General features: G+C 36.9%; 1 protein-coding gene across 3 annotated transcripts; it reads right to left on the bottom strand.

Annotated features, from left to right (window-relative positions):
• Nucleotides 1–1,994: 1,994 nt before the first annotated feature.
• On the bottom strand, nucleotides 1,995–20,967 carry LOC113032545 (sialic acid-binding Ig-like lectin 11). Of its 3 annotated transcripts, none has more exons than XM_026185526.1 (11): nucleotides 20,805–20,967; nucleotides 20,108–20,503; nucleotides 19,527–19,847; nucleotides 19,136–19,393; nucleotides 8,757–9,014; nucleotides 6,079–6,336; nucleotides 5,211–5,495; nucleotides 4,836–5,117; nucleotides 4,600–4,705; nucleotides 4,442–4,511; nucleotides 1,995–3,402 (listed from the first exon to the last, which is right to left on the bottom strand). In XM_026185526.1, the coding sequence occupies exons 1-11, from the start codon at nucleotides 20,863–20,865 to the stop codon at nucleotides 3,034–3,036; spliced, it is 2,664 nt and encodes an 887-aa protein (XP_026041311.1). In that variant the 5' UTR covers nucleotides 20,866–20,967; the 3' UTR covers nucleotides 1,995–3,033. The 3 variants fall into 3 exon arrangements, with proteins under 3 accessions (XP_026041311.1, XP_026041309.1, XP_026041310.1); XM_026185524.1 differs by lacking the exons at nucleotides 19,136–19,393; nucleotides 19,527–19,847; nucleotides 20,108–20,503; nucleotides 20,805–20,967 and adding exons at nucleotides 9,148–9,468; nucleotides 9,727–10,122; nucleotides 10,386–10,483; nucleotides 10,903–10,966; XM_026185525.1 differs by lacking the exons at nucleotides 19,136–19,393; nucleotides 19,527–19,847; nucleotides 20,108–20,503; nucleotides 20,805–20,967 and adding exons at nucleotides 9,148–9,468; nucleotides 9,727–10,122; nucleotides 10,386–10,505.
• Between the last annotated feature and the right edge of the window lie 237 nt (nucleotides 20,968–21,204).

Here is a 21,204-nt window from a genome sequence, read left to right on the forward strand (position 1 = left end):
AAATTCAAATTCAAATTTTTATTTGTCACGTACACAGTCATACACAGTACGATATGTAGTGAAATGCTTGGACAACTGCTCGTGACCTAAAGAAAACAAAAAAGGAAAAGGCTATGAATAAGATAGGAAATAAATAGACATTTAGAATTTAGAAGACATAAACAATTTTTCAGTTGAATTTACACACATACACACACACACACACAATATATATATGCTAAAGTACATTAAATTCTACTTCTCCTGTCTTTATTAATTCAATTTCAACATACTGAAATCGGGTTGTTTTTTTATTGATTTGTTTAGTTGAAAAATGAAAAGAGGACACCGCTTCCCACAACCACAACCACCAACATGTAGTTGTCTGATTACACCACACAGAAAACAGGCAACCAGGTTTTAGAAAAAAAATATATCAGAGCACACAAACCAGAGGGCGGTGCCCATTTCTGAAGTGAAAGTAGCATTAATGCCAGTCTTCAAATGACCTGAAATTTTATTTATTTATTCATTCATTTTATAAAACAGGAAAACAGGAAATGCGGCCCATGGCCATCAAATAAGTGGACCTCTGATCTCAAACATAAAACAAGCAACAATGGTTCCTGGTTATAACAGGTCAATAGGTTGAGACAGATTCTTCAGCATTTGGCAGCCTGTCAAAGTAACAAATGATCTTGACGTCTGTGATAAGGGGGGAAATAATAAAGCCCTCTGGAAAGTGAGAGCTCTCCTAAATAGATTTCAACAAAGCTGCCATGAAAAGATTCCCTTCACAGGCCGGTGTCCTGTATGGGCTTTACAAACCAAATCCCAGAACTTCAGAGAACTAGCTTACACAATTCCTTTTATCCATAATGGACTTCTCAGACTCATCAAAAGCTGCTTTTTCCTTTGCCTGAACTTTCATCTTCTTGCTCTAATATCTGGTGGTCATTTGCTGACATCTCTAAGTATGACTAAACTTCCACAAATATCTTCCTGCCTCACTCAGGCCTCATATCATTCCATAATCAAACAGGACTTAATTTCCACTAAAAAATAAATAAATTAAAAATTAAAAAATGAAGCAACATGATTTACCACAGGATTAAGACATAGATATAGACACAGACAAACAGGCACACACAGACACAAACATGCATTCCCACCCTCATGAACACATATACAAATACTCAGCACTCACCCAACGTGGAGACAAACAGAAATCGACACCTTACACACACTCACACTCCCCAAACATACTCTACACCCCAGGTCCAGATACCCTCAACCCCGGAGAGACAATCGGCTCCTAGACCCAGGAGATGTTACCCTTTTCCCTGGGGTGGGGTCACGCAAGTAGTCCCTACCTGGGACCAGCTCCCCTGCTGACTCCAATGACTTCCACAAGCAGAGAAAGAGAGAGTAATGCATTGTGCTGAAAAATTATTAAATGATCTCAAGAGAAACTGCCTCTGCTTTCAAGGAGAAAACTTAAACAGGCACAAATTTTCAGCTCTAACTCCCATGTGCAGGAGTATTGCTACTGTGAATGAACGGAACGGAAAAAAACCCATCCACCCAAACATGTGGTAATAATGAGTATGCGCCGTTTTGTGTGTGTGTGTGTGTGTGCAGTGCTTGTCTGTGCCACAGATAGCTTTTATCAAAATGTGACGATTAGCAAAAGAGTGGGTGAAGGTGTGTCACTGTGGAGACGGGTGTCAGATTATTTTTAATCCGTGATACAAGTCCTGCATAAATGCGTCAAAGTTCCGCAAAGCCTCGCTTTGCCCATCACTACCACTAACCCACAGTCAGCAGGCAATATGATTGCAATACTTTGTAGTATTAGAATTTGCAATGGTATTTGTGTCTTTACTACTTTTGCTTAGACCAGTGGATCACAGTGACAGTTGGACAGTTGGTCCTTGGTGGAGTGTTGTGCAGACACTATCAGGAATTAGTCCAGCATAATTTAACATAAGGAATCAAAAAACAAATACAAAGTGTGATTTGTGCATGCTTACTAATTATTTACTAATTCAATTAGATATTAATTATTTAAATTAAAAAAGTTGAAGACATTTACACCACACAATGACACACAGAAAAAATACAAAGGATATGAAACAGGTGAGTAAAATATGGACCAGTTTTAACAGTTTACAATGTGCTTGTTTTACACAATTTAAATAGAGAAACAGACGTGTAGAAAATCTAACTTTTTTTTTTTTTTTTTTTTTACCTCACCAAGCAGGACCAGGCAAAATATACAAGCTGTCAGTGCAGAAGCACCAGGTTCACAGTCTCATGACAGACCACAAGATACAGTCTGACTTAAGGGTTTACTCTGCCCTCTGCTGGTGAGTGTAACAAATGTGCAGAGGGCATTTAACCTACAGTAGACATGTTTTATACTCAAAATTATTAATCTCATTAAGCTATGACAGAATGTCCAGAGAGAAAAGCATCTCGGGAAGAATTTGTTGAGTAACATTTTCCCAGAATGAGAACAATATTGGCCATTAAAAAGTGCTCACCTGTTGGACGTTTCAAGCAAGTATTTATCCTTAAACAATCTAGGTACGTTAGTATTGCCACACCTGATAGGATTTGGCTCAGATTTTATGCCTGATGATCTTTGAGGCATAACACTCCTATTTAATGGGGACTGGGATGTAAACTAGGAGTACACTAGCTGTGATGCCCTGAGGCTTGGTTTGTGCCTGCTGTCTTCTCTTGGTCCTGACTGGGGGACCTTTTACATGTTAGGCAAATGTGTTCAGTCCAAAGAAGCACACTTACCCTTGCATAATAAAACATTTAAAATGTTACCTGAAAAAGTTATTAAACCAAAAACATGACAGCAAAATAACAGAGGGATTAGGAAATTATGTCCAAGTTCCAGTTCTTATTTTGCAGAGACGCAACTTTAAGACGCAGAGGTGTGGAGATGACAGTGTGAGAAAAATGGTTCAAAGTGGAATTATTCATACACAAAACCACCAGATCAAAGAACATTCATCCAAGGGAAACCCACAATGAAACTCAAATTTTGTCGATTACATCATTCACAGTGGAGTACACTGGCTCGTCTTCCTCTTTCTCCTTTTCTAGTTCAGACTGTTTCAGGTCCATCTCTGTCATCATCTCCTCCTCCTCGCCCTTCACCATTTTATCTTCCTGTTTGTCTTTTATTGCTTTCTTAATTTCAGCATACTCCGTCTTTGTGCTTTCTTGCTTTCTCTCTGACTTGCTGTTTCTTTTCAATAGGGAAAAATCAATGTCTGCATACTCCACTTCTTGCGGAGCACCGCTGATTTCAGGCACGTCTTTCTCTGCTGCCACACTTTCATCTTCAACTTCTTCTTGTGGGTTGGACTGATTGTCTTGTGTTTCTTGACCATCATATATGTGCTAGGTACAACGTAAATGATACAAGTCAATTACCAGCCTCCAAAAACCCAGTATTGCACATTAGATTGTGTCTATCTGGGTAATCTGCAATACTGCAATACTAATGTCAAAATCGTGTCATGCAGTTCTTTCTTCTGTGGGTTGAAAATCAGGTTGATTCAAACCTAAATTACTTTTTCACAATGCTTACACATTCCTTACATTTTTCCATTAAGTTTAAGTTGTGGTGTTTGAAATAGCAGCAAGAAAGACATAAATCATGGTGCTGACTGTACTATAAGACATACTATCTAACAGAAACTTCAATTTATGCATTTTTTTTGGGGTAAAACTCCTAATTAAAGATGAAAGTCTATTACATTGATTGTTTGATTAAAAATCTGATGTGGCTGTGTACAGAGGCAAAACTACAGAAATTCTGTCTTTATCCAACAAATTATGGACCTATGTGGTTCAGCTTTCCTATGTTATAGTCCACAGTGTTTTCATGAAATAATCTTAATGAGAATAACTGGGATTATGTTGATTTATCTGTTTTCAGTGATTTAGGAGGATTATGCAAAACTTACCCTTTTGGCTAACATGAAACTAGGTGGAGAAATAAAGGGTGGGCTTATGAAAAGAACCAATTAATTTTTGGTACTGATCTGTCCCTGTTTTTTTAAATTGCAAAACTTTGAAGCAAATATAATCAAATATAATTTGATTATATTTGCATGTTCGAAATAAATTATGTCTATCTAAAAAAAAGATGAGTTTTCTTTTTCTCTGTCCTCTTTTATTGCATATATTTTCCTTAAGCAAATGCTGATGAATTAGACTGATAGAGGTTGGACGTAGTTCAAAGGCATCATGAATACACAGTAACCTACCTCCAGTACTTGTTTATCCTTGCAGATCTTTTAGTACGTTAAAACTATATAGAAAACCAAAAGACTAAATATGTATATTTCAGTAATGAGGATATTTGTGCACAATTAAATACTTTATAATTATGTAAAAAAAAAAAAAAAAAAAAAAGCTAAATGAACATAAATACCTGTGGATCGTCTTGACTTGTTACCATCTCCAAAGTCTCATCCAAATTTCCAGAATTCTTTGTTTTTTTTCTGAATAAAAGGGTTTTACATTATTAAAGTCAAGTGTAAATACATCTATTTAAAAAAAACGAAAATATAATAAAAATAAGTGTCGTACCTTGAACATTTTTTAATCAAACAGCAAACAACTGCAGAAAGAACTACTCCAATCAAAAAGGCAATGATGATTTCTAAATATCCCACGTTCAAAACCGATGAGTCAGCTGTACTCAAATGGAACAACATGAAAAAGGTAATTTCAAAGATGCTTTCAATTATATACAGTCCAATTAATTGATTTTCTAATGTTTTTATAAATGCAAAGGTCTCACTTATGAAAATTAGAATACATACCCACTGTATCGGAGACACTTCGGATCATTAGATTTTTTTTTGCTTCTCCCTTTTCATTGTTGCTCACACATTCAACAGTGCTGTTGCCATAGTTTTTTACCTTTAGACTGACAGTGCTGTTGACTGTGTGATTTGACACAGTCGTTTTGATAGCGTACTCTTTGTGGTTTCCAAGGAGCGGCCATTTGATGGTAGGTAAAGGAAACCCTTCACTGATACACACACAGGTCAAAACCTCTGCTTGAAGCACACATTCAGAGACATCCTGGATCTTTGAAAACCCTGAAAACACATGACCAGAAATATAAACAAGGTGAGGTATGATTTTAAGTGTAAATATGAACTTCACATCAAACAACCGTACTATCTACTTACAAGACACAATCACACTGACAGATGATGTTACAGTTGTGTCTGGATGTGTTGCTGTGCAGGTGTACTGTCCCGAATCTTCTGCTGTCACATTCTGGATGACAAGTGTAGCTGAGCCACTGTCATTTTGCAGGTCAGTGTAAGCTCCAGTATCTTTGCTGTTTGTTTTAGAGCTAAGGTCTCTCCACATGATAAGGGCTGGAGGAAAACTTTCAACACTGCAGGTCAGATTCAGAACTTCTCCCTCCTTTATGATTGTATTCCCAGTGATTTGAGGTGTCCTTATATCTGTGGAGAACATTGCAGTAGTTTTTTTCAGAATGAAGAAAATAATTGAAATAAAATGGGAAAAAATAATAATCAGCTTAGTTGTCCCCTGTGGTAACAACCATCATAAAACTCTTCAAAAAGGTAAAGTCAAATTTGTCTCCAGATATTTTGCTGTACAGATGTATAGATATACAGTTCAGTGTATTCTTATCACATTTGGGATGACAAGCTGATCCAGTGTCATTGTGCAAATCAGTTTCATTGTAAAGGTCTGTGCTGTCAGTTAAGTGTCAGGACTGACAAAGCCATCCACCACTAGCAAATGTCAGTGTTGCTGTCTTTGACAGGAAGTTGTAAGCAAGGAACATAGACATTAACATAGATGCCAGATACTGTTGACAGCAATGCTAAGCATTACACCCAGAGCACAATGTGCCACAACTTTCAGTTAAGTTATTTTAAATAATAAGAAATGGTTTCCAATGGCTCTTTAATACATACATGTTGAGGCAGCTTGACATATTTAAAAGTGTCTGAATACAATATTTTTATTTACCTGAGTGAAAAAAGCTCTGTCTGAAGGATAAAATTGCTTACTCACACATCACTGTTATGTTGATGTTGTCCTGCAGGGTATTGTTCATATGCTTTGCTGTACAGACGTACTGTCCAGAATGTCCAGTTGTACCATTAATTATGTAGAGTGTGGCTGATCCAGTGTCATTGTGAAGGGTTATATCAGAACCAAGTTTAGACCACATAATCAGAGATGGAGGAAAACTTTCAACACTGCAGGTCAGATTCAGAACATCTCCCTCCTTTATGATTGTATTCCCAATGATTTGAGGTGTCCTTATATCTGTGGGGCACATTACAGTAGTTTTTTTAGAAGGAAGAATCTAATTGAAATAAATAGGGAAAAAGTAAGACATAGATTAGTTGTTCCCCATGGTGATCCTAACCACCATCATAAAATCATTCAAACTGGTAAAGCCAAATTTGTCTTCAAATGTTTTGCTGTACAGATGTAAAAATGTACAGTCCACAATAGTCTTATCACATTCTAGATGACAAGTGTAGCTGATGCAGTGTTGTGCAGGTCAGTGTAATTTTCATTGTGAAGGTCTGTGCTTCCCTCATTAACAGTTATATTCCCAGTTATCTCGAGTTTCCTTTTATCTGTGGCACAGTTTTGGTTTATTAAGGAGGTAAAAAAGCACAAAGAATTATTGTAGTTTTTTTTTTTTAAAAAGAAAAGAAAACCAGTAATGGGAACAACGGCGTTACAAGTAACGGCGTTACTTTTTTCAGTAACGAGTAATCTGACTAATTACTATTCCTATCATTACAACGCCATTACAGTTACTAACAAGAAAATGCGGTCCGTTACTATTTTTCAACAAACAGACAGTTGAAGCTGTGTTCAGCTTACCGCACCTTATTTCAGTTGCACGGAAGTAGCTGACTATGTAAGTAATCTGTGCACTACAGCTTTAAACAGCTGCGTGCGCTCCCGCGGATGGCATTCATGATCACTTTCTAGCACAACACCTGGAGCTAAGGGGGCAAAACAATGGCATGAGTGCTGCTGTTTGACTGAGGAAGAATTAAGTAGTCGTGGTAAGCCAATCACACGACCACTTAAAGACAAAGCAACAAGGTGATATATACCAGTTTTTAAACTGTGTTGATAGGCCACGTAAAACCAGAGTCATGATAAACAATATATACGTGTGTTTTTTTCCTCAATAGTTTCGTCACGTTTACTGTCTAAGGACAGTGCTAGCAAGCACTATCTGCTCATGAGCAAAAAACAAAACAGGGGAAGTTTTAGGAGTGATAGAGAGAGAGAGAGATAGAGAGAGAGAGAGCAGAAAAAGAGAGAGAGGGAGTTTTGAGATGTGAGAGATTTGTGACGTTTAGCGTGTTTGGAGTGTGTAGTTAATGTGTTTTCTTGTGTAGTTAGTGTGTAGTGTTGTGGATAGTTTTGTGTTGTGTGTCAGAACAATGAGGCGATTGCTGTCTCCAGGTAGAAACAGGAGTGATACACCTGCTGCTGTCAGACCTGCAGGTATCAGGCTGTGATGTTCTCCTTTATAGTGGACAGAAATTATTTTTGGAGTGGCACAAATAATTTGTGTGGCATCTTATTGAATGCAGAACAGATGATTGTTCTGTAAATAGTTTGAAATGGTTATTTAAAAAATCAAGGTAAAAGGTAAATGGATGCAAATAACTTTGTTGTTTGCAAAACTTGTGCATATGATTTTAAAACTGACAATTTATATTTGCATTTAAAGTTATGAAATATGATTCATTAAACATGTTTGTGGTTGTTACAGTAAAAATATAACTTTTTCTACTCTGATTTTATGTTATTTGTCTGATTTTAGATCAATTGTGTTAATACAGTATGTAAAAAATGAAAACATGATTGTAAATTCAGACACGTGAGGTTGTGCTGAAAAGGAAGATACCAAACAAGGCAAAGTAAATCGTTTTTAAAGGTAAAATGTGGAGGGAAAATCAAAAGTAGTTAAAAATGCCCAATTATACCCTGGCCCCTGAGGGTTAAATGTTTTTTTTTAAAGTAATGCAATAGTTACTTTTCAAGTAATTAATTACTTTTAGAATATTGTAACTCAGTTACTTTTTTGAAGAAGTAACTAGTAACTATAATTAATTACTTTTTCAAAGTAACTTGCCCAACATTGAACAAAACAGCCTGGTGGTAAATAAAAAGAAAACCTGAAGCCCTGACACATACAACGAGTTGATTGGGATATTTGGCTCCATGTTAACAAAACATCTGGGAAGTAGGTACACAGATGGTGAGCTAGGTGACAAATCTCTGTTTGTCGACTATAATAAATGTTGTTGTCCTTGCTAGTTGGCTTCAGAAATAATGGCCAGTTTAACCTATTATTTGTACTCTATTAATGTGCAAGGTCAGTTAAGTGTTAGGACAGACAAAGCCATCCACCATTAGCAGATGTCAGTGTTGCTGTCTGTGACAGGAAGTTATAAGCAATGAAGAAAGACATTAAGATAGATGCTGGAAGCTCATGACAGCAATGCTAAGCATTATATCCAAAGCACAATGTGCCTATTATTTTAAAATATAAGAAATGGGTTCCAATGGCTCTTTACATAGATGTGGGACAGCTTCATATTTAAAAGTGTCTGACTACAGTTGTTTAATTTCGCTGAACTCATATTTTCAGATGACTAAGTGAAAAAAAAAAAGCTCTGTCTAAAAGCACAAAGTTATTTACTTACATATCACTGTTATATTGATGTTTTCCTGCAGGATATTGTTCATATGTTTTGCTGTACAGACGTACTGTCCAGAATGTTCAGTTGTAGCATTAATTATGTAGAGTGTGGCTGATCCAGTGTCATTGTGCAGGGTTATATCAGAACCAAGTTTAGACCACATAATCAGAGATGGAGGAAAACTTTCAACACTGCAGATCAGGTTCAGAGTTTCACCCTCCTTCACGTTTGTGCCCCCAGTGATGTTAACTTCCTTAACATCTGTTACACAAAAATACAAATTACACAATAATGAAACTTCTCTTTTTCTCTTTCCAGCAAGACCAGTTGACCAAGAGCGCACACTGCTTTCAAAAGAATTCAGCATACAAAGTTATATAGTAAAAATACTCACGGTTTACTTTTAAAGTTGAACCCGCCTCCGTAATTTTTTCCCCAGCGAAGCGGATTTTACAGGTGACATTGGTGTTGTGGTGTTCAGCAGAGGAGTTGAAAGTCAGAGTTGAAATGTGTCTTTGTGTGAAAGCAGTTAGAGTTTTAGTCCTGAAAGAAGTGCTGCTTCCTGTAATGTAAGATTCAGTCCCTCCTGCTCCTCTCCATGTCCAGGTGATTTCAGGAACAGATCCAGAGCAGAGACCAGGAGCAGTGCAGGTCAGTGTGGCCTGCTGTCCCTCAGTCAGTGTGGGAAGCTTAACTCTGGGTTTCTGACTAAGACCTAGTGGAAACATAGAACGTAAGAATAATCTGGTTAACTGCCTGAAGTTCATCAACTACTTATATTTTGGCTTAAATTATAGGAAATTATGTTAAGCAGGTAGATGTGGAACATAAAGTGTTGTATTTCGTTCTAACAGCACACAGGGGTAAATAAATGTGCAAAATCACTTCATACTTGAGACAAAAATTAATAAATAAAGTAGCACAAAAACCAATATTTATTCTCAACATCCTTTTTTTGATGCAGTGTTTGTACCTTCAACTGAGACAGTTGTCCTTTGAATAGATGCAAATCCATCTTCTCTCCGATTCAGTTCACCATTAACTCTGATCCGATACAATCCAGAATCCGACTCTTTGAGATCATTAATGATGATGCTGCAGTTGTTCTGTCTTATATCAGGCTCTAAGAGTGACACACGTCCTTCAAAGCCATACTGAACACGGATATTGTTTTTGTTGCTGTGAAATATTATTTGATGATCATAGTCACATCTTGAATATGCTTCACATTTGTACCAAACTATATGTTTGGGTGTAAATCCAAAACCAGTAGCGAAAGAACACGGGATCACAACACAGAGTCCAGCCTCTGCTGTTAGTGTCTCACTAAGTGCGATGCAGTATTGTCCACTGCATTGTTGTGATGTGACTGTTAATACAAAGGAGGTAAAAAAAAGAGGAAAAGAATATTTGGTTCATCTGAATAGTTGTATAATGCACAAGTCAGGTGACAGTGATCTTACTGATTTATGTGAACTTTAAATTCTGTTACATGAATTTATACTTATAATTTGATTGCATGTAAAAAAAACACTTTTACTCTACACACACATACACACACACACACATAACCGCATAAAACAAAACACTAATAAAGCAGAATTAGAAGAATATAAAGAAGAAGACTCAAACCTGTTTCAGCACACACACTCAAAAGGATAGTCGCCCAGATCAGAACAAACATCCTGACTTGATTCTCGGCACGTTCAGTCTCTCCCTCCAGAGACAAACTTTATTGCAGCAAATGAAGTAAAGAGAGATTAGAACAAAGGAAATGCAACATTTTACGTCACACATCGCAATACAGGATGTTGCATGCTTGGTTATTCCATAGTTATGTACCAGTTTTACCGACTGTGCCAACACCACTACCCTAAAGTTTTTATGGTAAACACACACAAAGATCTGTTCTCAAAAGATTCAAAAGGTAAACAAAAGCACTATTACAAAACAAACTGTTAGAACTGCATATTCTCTGTCGTATTCCATGTAACTTTAGGTCATCTGTATCATTTCATGAATTCAAGAAGTGGCTTCCGTCTAGCAAGTTTTTTGACCAGCACAGTTCACACTTTTATATAATCCTGCGGCTCATTTAGTGTTTTAAAATATATTTTCCACAAAAAACATTAAATGTTTGTTTTTTTACCTCTTTTCTCTGGTCTTTCACCACTCCTCTCTCCACCGTGATCTCAGCTGACCTTTATCCTTGAAGTTTCTCTTCCTCACTTCTCTTTTTTCTTTCTTCCTTCTTTTTACAACAGGATTTCAGGAAGTGTGAGTACATGTTCAAATTGAATTAGGGCAGACCCACTTTTATGAAGTTATTATTTTATATCGCACTATATATGCTCTAATAAAAAAACTCATCAAGTAATGAAAAAAACAAACCTTTTTAAAAACAACAAAAAGATGCTCCATGACTGAAACTTTATAAAGATAGGTTGTTGCTGAGCACTGGGACAAGTTAAGTAGGTTTATTTCTAGGTTTGTTAGATACAATGAATACAAAAACAGGTGCAAGAGAAAAAGAGAAAGAGGCAGGATATGTGAGAGTCTCGGACATCGACAGAAGTATTTTTTGAATGTTAAATTCATGAAATACTCTCTGTTTGGTTATGTTCCTTAGATTTTGGTTTCATTGGTTTGGTTTGGTTGCTAGTGTGATTGTTTATGTCTTCAATACTTACATAACAATAACTATTTTAATGGTTTTGGGTTTATGTTTTCTTTTGATTTGCCTTCTGTTTATTTTGTCTGTGAAGGTTCTCAGTCATCCAGGGCATTCTAGTCTAAGGAGCTTGGAAAGAAAGGCGTCTCGACTTCTTTAGCTTTTTGAAGACGTTTCACTTCTCATCCGAGAAGACTTTCCAGTTCTAAGAGCAAATGGTGGAGAGTCCCAGATTTTAAACCCTATGGGAGTGTCCCCCTGTTTTATGGGCGCCCTATTGATCCTCTACCTAATCAGACACGCTGTGGTCGCAGATTTTGAAGCTATCCTGATAACCTTATCCCACCAACGATGTGGAGATTCAACTTTTTTTATTTTTTAGATCCAATTAAAATCAAGCACTCAAAAAGATGCTCTGGAAAAAAGTAGAATTCTTGGAACTGAGTTTAATACATTGAATCACATGAACAGCAGGAAAAATACATACAGACATTTAGCAAGAGAATTACATAGCAGAAAGCAAGCAAAGCAGTACAGCCTCAAGCACAGACAGCAGAGCAACACAGAGATGGACAGAAAGAAGCAGCAGGAAGAAAGTGCTGGGGTGTCATCTGGTCCCCTAATATATAGTGACCAGTATCCCCGCCCCCTGCTGCTGGGTAACTTTCCCACTCGTCCTGAATCGTCCAGAGGCCAGTCAGGACCCTTTGGCTTTTTCTTATCACAATAGGTCATGACACGGTCAAACATCGCACATTAATCCTAATTATTATATCTTACACAGCAAGTGGCACAATCTTATCTTATACAATAGGTTACATGCATAAAATGGTGATTCTCATATATAAAAACACTTTATTGTAGGTTTACAGTTTGTGTGTGTGTGATTATATCATATGATATTTTATCATGACGTGTTCAAGATCTCTGCTACAGTGTTACTGTTTTGTCTGTGCTGCATGAAAAATGTTGAGTGTGTAGTTACCGGAGTTGGAGAGTGAGCTATTCAGGAGAACTCTCCCCTTACATTAACTGCCCTGTTACTGTACCACCTTAATACACCATGTGCTTAAGACTCTACGTGAAAGTTAAAATATATATGTTCAGTGCAGATAGATATACAGTGTATATAGTTATTTTGTTTTTTAGTATTGTGTATTTTCTAGTTGATTCTGTTGTTCTTTATATTCAAGCAGATTTGTATCTTCAACTTGTATCAGGTCTTTCTTAGTCGATTAGCTCCTGTTGCTTTTTTTTTTTTTTTTTAATTTTGGCTTCTGTTTGATAGTGTGTGAGTTTGTTGTTCCCCAGTATCCTCTTATACTGTGTCTTCAATGTTGGGGTTGTTACTCAAAAAGTAATTTATTGCACATTGCTTGTTACATTTATTAAAAGTAATGCAGCACATTAGTTAACTACTTGTCAGAAAAAGTAATTTGTTATATTACTTGCTACATTACTTTTGCATTACTTAGCAATGATAAATATGCAGAGAAAGAAAAAGAACATATTATAATATGCAAATGCTGTTAAAGAACGTTCTGTGTAGAGTTCATGATGTGTGTGAATGATTTATAATGGGTTACATAATTTCACGAATATATATTTAGTGTTAAAAATGTCTTTATTTGAAATGTACATGTGTAAAGTGTAAGAGCTAGTTTTTCGTGACAACACCCTTAACGAGAGCACACGAGACTTTTCTATTCCCAAATAAAACATTAAAACTACACAACTTATACATGATCACACACTTGATTTGTCCATAACTAGTTTTTAACCTGTGCCTTAAACAAGTTGAATGTTGAGCATTTTCTAATAAATTGAGGAAGACAGAACGGACGTTCTGCCCAAATGCTGTCCGTCTGTGGGGTAAGCTAAAGAAAAGCAACACAAGGATTTAAAGACGTCTTTTCAGGACAAGCAGTCAACAAGGTATTTGTCATTTGAGAAATGTTTTTATTTGTGTTTGGACTTAATACTTGTACTGTAAAGTTGCTAATTGGTTTGTACTATTCACTCTTGACCAGTTCTCACTGCGTACTGGCGATGGTGAAGCTAAGGAGGAGAGAAAGCCCAAGTAATAAATGCCCGTTTCAAAGAACCAACCTGTGTCTGTGTTGTCGTGAAGAGAACTACACAATAAATATGTGTTAATATAAATTAAACTGGGCAGATATCATTAAAAAGTATTTTAAATGTGCTATACTTGTAGGGTAGTGTGGACCAATTGAGAAGGACAAGAACTGAACTTTGAATCACAATAATCCTTCAAAATGTTCTTCTTAAAGTCATGATGACTGAATGCGACATCCTCATCTGTAATCTTACCTTCACTACTTTATGAAATGTTTATACATAAAATGAATATTGCATGGATTTGCACTACCATGAGTTGACCAACATGGCTGCTTCTTTCATGTTTCAACATTAGGGATCTGTGTATCAACTTTTTGACAACAATTCAGCTTTACTAAGAAGCCTCTAGAATAAGTTTTCTCATCATTACTATTTTTTGATCAAACAAATACTAAATGTCTACTTAATGTATACTAGTGTCTGTGTTTTAGGAAGAAACTCTCCTCCTGGCAGGGTTGTTGCATCACAGACTCAATCATATTCCCTTCAAAGAACAGAATTTTTTTTGTGCCAATTAAAATTCATTAGCATTTTGTAAAAATCTGCATTACTAAAATTCTATTCTAATATAAAAAGAAAGAAAGAAAGATGTGTTGTTGTTTATGTAAAGGGAATACTTAAAGCGATTTTAGGTGTCCGCATTTTGCTCATTTGCTGGTTCATTATTAGATTTCGGATAACTAAAATAAGTTAAAAAGCTGTAATGTATTTAAAAAAAACATGGATTTTTAAAAATGTACATTGCTGCAGCACTTCTTCTCTAACAGCTTATAGTTTAATCATACACATGTGAGCCACAGTTCATGTATTAAGCAGTCCACAGGTTAATATACAATGACCTTAATCTTTTAAACATTACTTGTTTATTCCTCTTCTAATTCATCTGTTTTCAGTAAGTTTGTCTTTTGTGAAGATTATGCAAAAATTCTTTTACTGAATTTCAATGAACTTGCTTTCAGCTATGTGCATATTAAAGGAGCAAATGAATTTTGACATACAAATGGTAAATGGCCTGTATTTATATAGCGCTTTACTAGTCCCTAAGGACCCCAAAGCGCTTTACATATCCAGTCATCCACCCACTGGTGATGGCAAGCTACATTGTAGCCACAGCCACCCTGCGGCGCACTGACAGATGCGAGGCTGCCGGACACTGGCGCCACCGGGCCCTCTGACCACCACCAGTAGGCAAGGGGTGAAGTGTCTTGCCCAAGGACACAACGACCGAGACTGTCCAAGCCGGGGCTCGAACCGGCAACCTTCCGATTGCAAGGCAAACTCCCAACTCTTGAGCCACGATCACCGAACGATACAAGTGGCCCTCTTTCTTTAAAATTACAGAACCTTGAAGCAGGATGAGCCCTTAAGGACAACAAAATACTGCAACTGTAATCTAGTCCCTGTTACTGTTTCCATTTCTGATTTCCCATCAGCATTATTTTTTTTATCATGACCTTGCTCTGTGACCACATAAATCTGATGATTTTGATGTATTTGAATTACACAGATTTTTTTATTTTTTATTTTTTATTTTTTACAAAAGAATAGCCTGTACTACAAGCAATTTGTTCAGGAGCAGTGTTTGCTTTGAAAGAGAAAACACACATCCCTTTAGGGTTATGTCAGCAAGGGTATCCGGTGTAAAGATCTGCCAAATCAAACATCACATACGCCCCCTGAAGAAACCCCTTCTAAATGTGAGACTCTGTGAGTCTGTTTTTGCACATATCTTAAGGAATAACTGCCTGACACTTGTCCAAAAAAGCTGTAAAGTTCAACAGGTTTCACAACATTGTAAAGAAATGCAAATTTTCTAGCTGCCCACAGAGGTTGACAAATGTGCAAAAACCCCCATTAAGATAATAAAAACAGCTTTAACGATATACTTTTTATGTGCTCATTTTTAATCTAGCTTTTCAATTTAAAGGGTGTTAAAGAGAAATTACACATCAGTTATATGTAATAAACATACAAACTTACCAGGCAAACACAACATAAATGAAAATAAGCACAATTATGAGGACAGAAAAGTAAAGAGAAGTGCTGACAAATGATGAGCTGTAGTAAGAATAGAAGACTATAAATGTTAGGGTTAATGTGTTGTAGGTTGTCATTTAAAAAGCTAGAATGCTTTTGTTTGCTCCCTATGTAACCCACGCATATGAGTATGTGCACGACCTTCATAATGAGAAAAATCTGCCTTGAGAAGAACAGACTCAACTCAATGAAGGAAGCCACCTGGCGGGACAAGGTAACAACAACATCCTGGTAGGGCTGCACTCACATCGTATAACCACGCTTGCACAACACACTTTGTAAACATATATAGTAATTTGTCTTAGTTAACACAGCAACAAGCTTTATGAATATTCATGTGTGTAAACAATAAAAGCAACCTGCAGGGGGAAGCAAGTTGAAGTGGGTTGGAGACAACTGCTTCCCTCGCGGTGAGTGTAAACCAGAGCTCTGTGTGACCTCGTTCCTGAGTGAGTTTCTGTTTATCCAGCAGTATCAGAGGTGAAACTCTGACATTGATTTGCAGGTGTTTGCTTGGCAATACACTGAATATGTTAGTTAGCAATGGTAAGGAAGGAACAAGAGAAAACTGAGTGTCTGGTGTTTTTTGACTTGGGCACTGTGTTTTCCTGTGCCCATCTATGAGGGTGTAGCCCTATTTTCTCACCTGCTTCTCCCAGCAATTCAGTTCAATTCAATTTTATTTATACAGCGCCAAATCACAACAACAGTCGCCTCAAGGCACTTTATATTGTATAGTAGACCCTACAATAATACATGCAGAGACAAAACCCCAAACAATCATATGACCCCCTATGAGCAAGCACTTTGGCGACAGTGGGAAGGAAAAACTCATTTTAACAGGAAGAAACCTCCGGCAGAACCAGGCTCAGGGAGGGGCGGCCATCTGCTGCAGCCTTTCTCAGTGGTCTTCTGCAGCCAGTGATCCATCAATGGCAATCAGCAGAATGACATTTAAGACAAGCTCAGCCCTTCACTCTGTTGTCAGCTACCTCACGGTGGTACCCAGGCTTTCATGCTAGTTGTTGTTCATGTTTTTTAAATAAAACTATTTTTTTTTTTTTTAGAAAAGCAAACAAAACACCACATTTTCAAAAGGTTTGGCAGGTGTTTTCTCATTTGTTTGTTTGGGTTTTTTGTATTACTTAAACATTAAGTGGTAATCCAATGAGTGCCAGCAGTGGCCCACAGCTCAAGTTTGAGACCCCTGATTTAAAAAGATTGTTGCCTCTAATTTGTACCTGTGGATGATTTCTTAGGAAAAGTTCAAGGTAGAGTTGTAAACTTTTTTTGTGTCATTTTCCAGGTGATATATTCATCTCTGTAATTATTCCTCTGCCTGACTTTCTGGATGTTTGGCTGCTAGTCTTTTCTTTTCATAATTTCTACCTTGTCATGCTGTCAAACTCAGTGCTGACATCATTGGATGATCATGCCGGCCTTCTCTGAGCCAATCAGCATCCGTTTTGTGTGCTATAAATCTTAGTGGTCTTCTGTTGTTCTGCCTTTCAGACTCCTTTGTTTACAATTTTAATGGACTCTATGTATAAGTTGAAATAAAAAGTGTAGTTTATTACATGTAAAACATTCCCTACAATGCAATGTAAAAAATAACAAAACAATAACAGACTGCCATTACAACAGCACAGCTTTCTGAAACTTGTGACTGGAAATCTGACGCCTGACTTTTCAGTTTATATGTTGTGCAAGAACATCATAATCTGGTGACACATCTGCTTTTTGCAGTGACATGTAGGTTCTCTCCTCCTGATGTAGGTTCACCTTTTTTCTTGAATTCCTTTGATGAGAAGAAACAGAACCTCATTATTGTCTAAAAGTCTTGACTGCATTCAAAGAGTCAAACAAAAACATAAACATACATGTGGAGAAACATACCAGAGGAACCATATGTAGGTTATGCAGAAGGCATTCAAAGTGAGAGATACACCAGCAACAATCCAGGGAAGAACTGTACTGTAAGAACCACAGTGTTTCACACGAGCTGCTCTAAGACAGAAGAGAACACATGCAAACACACATACACACCAAACACACACAGATAGATATAATAAATAATAAATAAATAATTTCCCCCAGGGATCAATAAAGTATTCTGATTCTGTCAGGGCTCTGTGTGCGGGCAGGCGGAAATGTGGATCCAAATGCAGGACTCCGAGACGAAATGTAACTAAAACCACAGCTTTTATTGCTGGCATGAAACAGAAACAGAAACAAAAACACAAACACAAACACAAACCAAACCATGAAACCAAGCAGGAACACACAGGCAGGGTCTGAGGGTACGACACGACACTGAGCACAGGAAAACACAGGGCTAATATACACAGGGTGGTAATCAGCGAATGGGCAACAGGAGGGAGACACAGCTGGGAGAGATCAGGGTTAACGAGACGGGGGAACCAAGCTGCACACACTAACATAAGACAAAGACTTTCACAATAAAACAGGAAACATGAATTACTAAACAAGCATGCAGACTTTACATTGAGAGACAGACAGACAGAGAATGACACATGGAACCTGAACTAAACTAAACGTGAGATATAACTGAGAACAAATCCTTAAGCACGGATAAACAGAAACAAGAAATAATAATCATCATCACTACGAGAATAAGAAAACAATCCATGAAGCAGAATTAAACCGAAATATAATAAACTCAAAATACTGGACCGTGACAGATTCTGATTAAAAATGTATATGATTATATATTGATATATATAAATTATGTTTCCTGGAGCCACAGCTGAGAAGCTAAACATCTCCCTGCAGGTTGCCAACCTCTGCTCTAAATTCATACTGTTGTGTAGCTACTGTAGATATCTATGCACCGCTGACTGATGCGTAGTGTGCACAATGTTGTTGTGATATTTTGTTTATTGCAAATGTTTCCTTTGATTTGCACAGTTTGGATCTTTGAAAACTCTGAAAAGACATGATCAGAAATATAAACAACGTAATAACCAAGGTAAAATATGATTTTTAGTGAAATATTAACTTCACATTCAACATTGGTACGATGTACTGTCACATTCTGCATGACAAGTGTAGCTGAGACAGTGTTTTGCCCTCATTAACACTTATATTCCCATTGAGCTAAAGTTTCCATTTATCTGTGACACACATTCGGTTTATTAAGGAGGAAAAATATCTCAAATACTTAGTATATATATATATATATATATATATATATATATATATATATATATATATATATATAAAGGAAAGAAAAGAAAAGAAAAAAAAAGAAAACAGCCTGCTGGTAAATTAAAAGAAAACCTGAAACCCTGACACATACAACGAGTTGGAAAACATCTGAGAGGTAGGTACACGGACGCTTGGCTAGGTGAAAAATGTCTATTTGTCAACTCTATAAATGAATGTTGCCCTTGCTAGTTGGCAAGATAAATATTACTACTTATTTGTACTTTATTAATGTGTAAGATCAGTTAAGTGTCAGGACAGAAAAAGCCATCCACCATTTTCACCTGACTGAAAAAAGCAGTTTACTTACACATCACTGTTATATCGATGTTTTCCTGCAGGATATTGTTCATATGCTTTGCTGTACAGACGTACTGTCCAGAATGTTCAGTTGTAGCATTAATTATGGAGAGTGTGGCTGATCCAGTGTCATTGTGCAGGGTTATATCAGAACCAAGTTTAGACCACATAATCAGAGATGGAGGAAAACTTTCAACACTGCAGGTCAGATTCAGAGTTTCACCCTCCTTCACATTTGTGCCCCCAGTGATGTTAACTTCCTTAACATCTGTTACACAGAAATAAAAATGACATATTAATAAAACTTCTCTTTTTCTCTTTCCTGTAAGACCATCTGACTAAGAGAGCACACTGCTTTCAAAAGAATTCAGCATACAAAGTTATATAGTAAAAATACTCACAGTTTACTTTTAAAGTTGAAGCCTCCTCCGTAGTTTTTTCTCCAGTGAAGCGGATTTTACAGGTGACATTGGTGTTGTGGTGTTCAGCAGAGGAGTTGAAAGTCAGAGTTGAAATGTGTCTTTGTGTGAAAGCAGTTAGAGTTTTAGTCCTGAAAGAAGTGCTGCTTCCTGTAATGTAAGATTCAGTCCCTCCTGCTCCTCTCCATGTCCAGGTGATTTCAGGAACAGATCCAGAGCAGAGACCAGGAGCAACACAGGTCAGTGTGGCCTGCTGTCCCTCTGTCAGTGTGGGAAGCTTAACTCTGGGTTTCTGACTAAGACCTAGTGGAAACATAGAACGTAAGAATAATCTGGTTAACTGCCTGAAGTTCATCAACTACTTATATTTTGGCTTAAATTATAGGAAATTATGTTAAGCAGGTAGATGTGGAACATAAAGTGTTGTATTTCGTTCTAACAGCACACAGGGGTAAATAAATGTGCAAAATCACTTTATACTTGAGACAAAAAAATGAATAAATAAAGTAGCACAAAAACCAATATTTATTCTCAACATCCTTTTTTTGATGCAGTGTTTGTACCTTCAACTGAGACAGTTGTCTTTTGAATAGATGCAAATCCATCTTCTCTCCATTTCCGTTCACCATTAACTCTGATCCGATACAATCCAGAATCCGACTCTTTGAGATCATTAATGATGATGCTGCAGTTGTTCTGTCTTATATCAGGCTCTAAGAGTGACACACGTCCTTCAAAGCCATACTGAACACGGATATTGTTTTTGTTGCTGTGAAATATTATTTCGTGATCATAGTCACATCTTGAATATGCTTCACATTTGTACCAAACTATATGTTTGGGTGTAAATCCAAAACCAGTAGTGAAAGAACACGGGATCACAACACAGAGTCCAGCCTCTGCTGTTAGTGTCTCACTAAGTGCGATGCAGTATTGTCCACTGCATTGTTGTGATGTGACTGTTAATACAAAGGAGGTAAAAAAAAAAAAAAAAAAAAGAGGAAAAGAATATTTGGTTCATTTGAATCGTTGGATTAATTTATGATGAATTCTACTTCAATAATGAATACTTATAATCTGAATGCATTTCAAAAAAACACTTTTAATACTCACACACACACACACACACACACACACACACACACACACACACACACACACACACACACACACACACACACACACACACCTGCACATATAACCGTATAAAACAAAAATGATAAAGCAGAATTACAAGATTAGAAACAAGAAGAATCAAACCTGTTTCAGCATTACTGACTCTTTTACACAAAAAGAAAGATGCCCAGATCAGAACAAACATCCTGACTTGATTCTCAGCACGTGCAGTCTCTCCCTCCAGTGAGAAACTTTATTGGAGCAAATGAAGTAAAGAGATATTAAGGGAATTCAACATCTTACATCACACATTGTAATAGAGGATGTGGCATGCTTGGTTATTCCGTAGTTATGTATGCCTACATCATTACCCTAAAGTTTTTCTCGTAAACAAAGATCTGTTCTCAAAAGATAAATGACCAAAGCAAAATATTTTTTACAGCTCAACAAAAGCACAAATACAATAAAAACTGTTACTACTGTACTGAACAGTGGATTCTCAAACTAACACATTTTTTGACCAGCACAGTCAACACCTTTATAC

The sequence above is a fragment of the Astatotilapia calliptera genome, chromosome 11, assembly GCF_900246225.1.
Source record: "Astatotilapia calliptera chromosome 11, fAstCal1.2, whole genome shotgun sequence".
NCBI lineage: Eukaryota > Metazoa > Chordata > Actinopteri > Cichliformes > Cichlidae > Astatotilapia > Astatotilapia calliptera.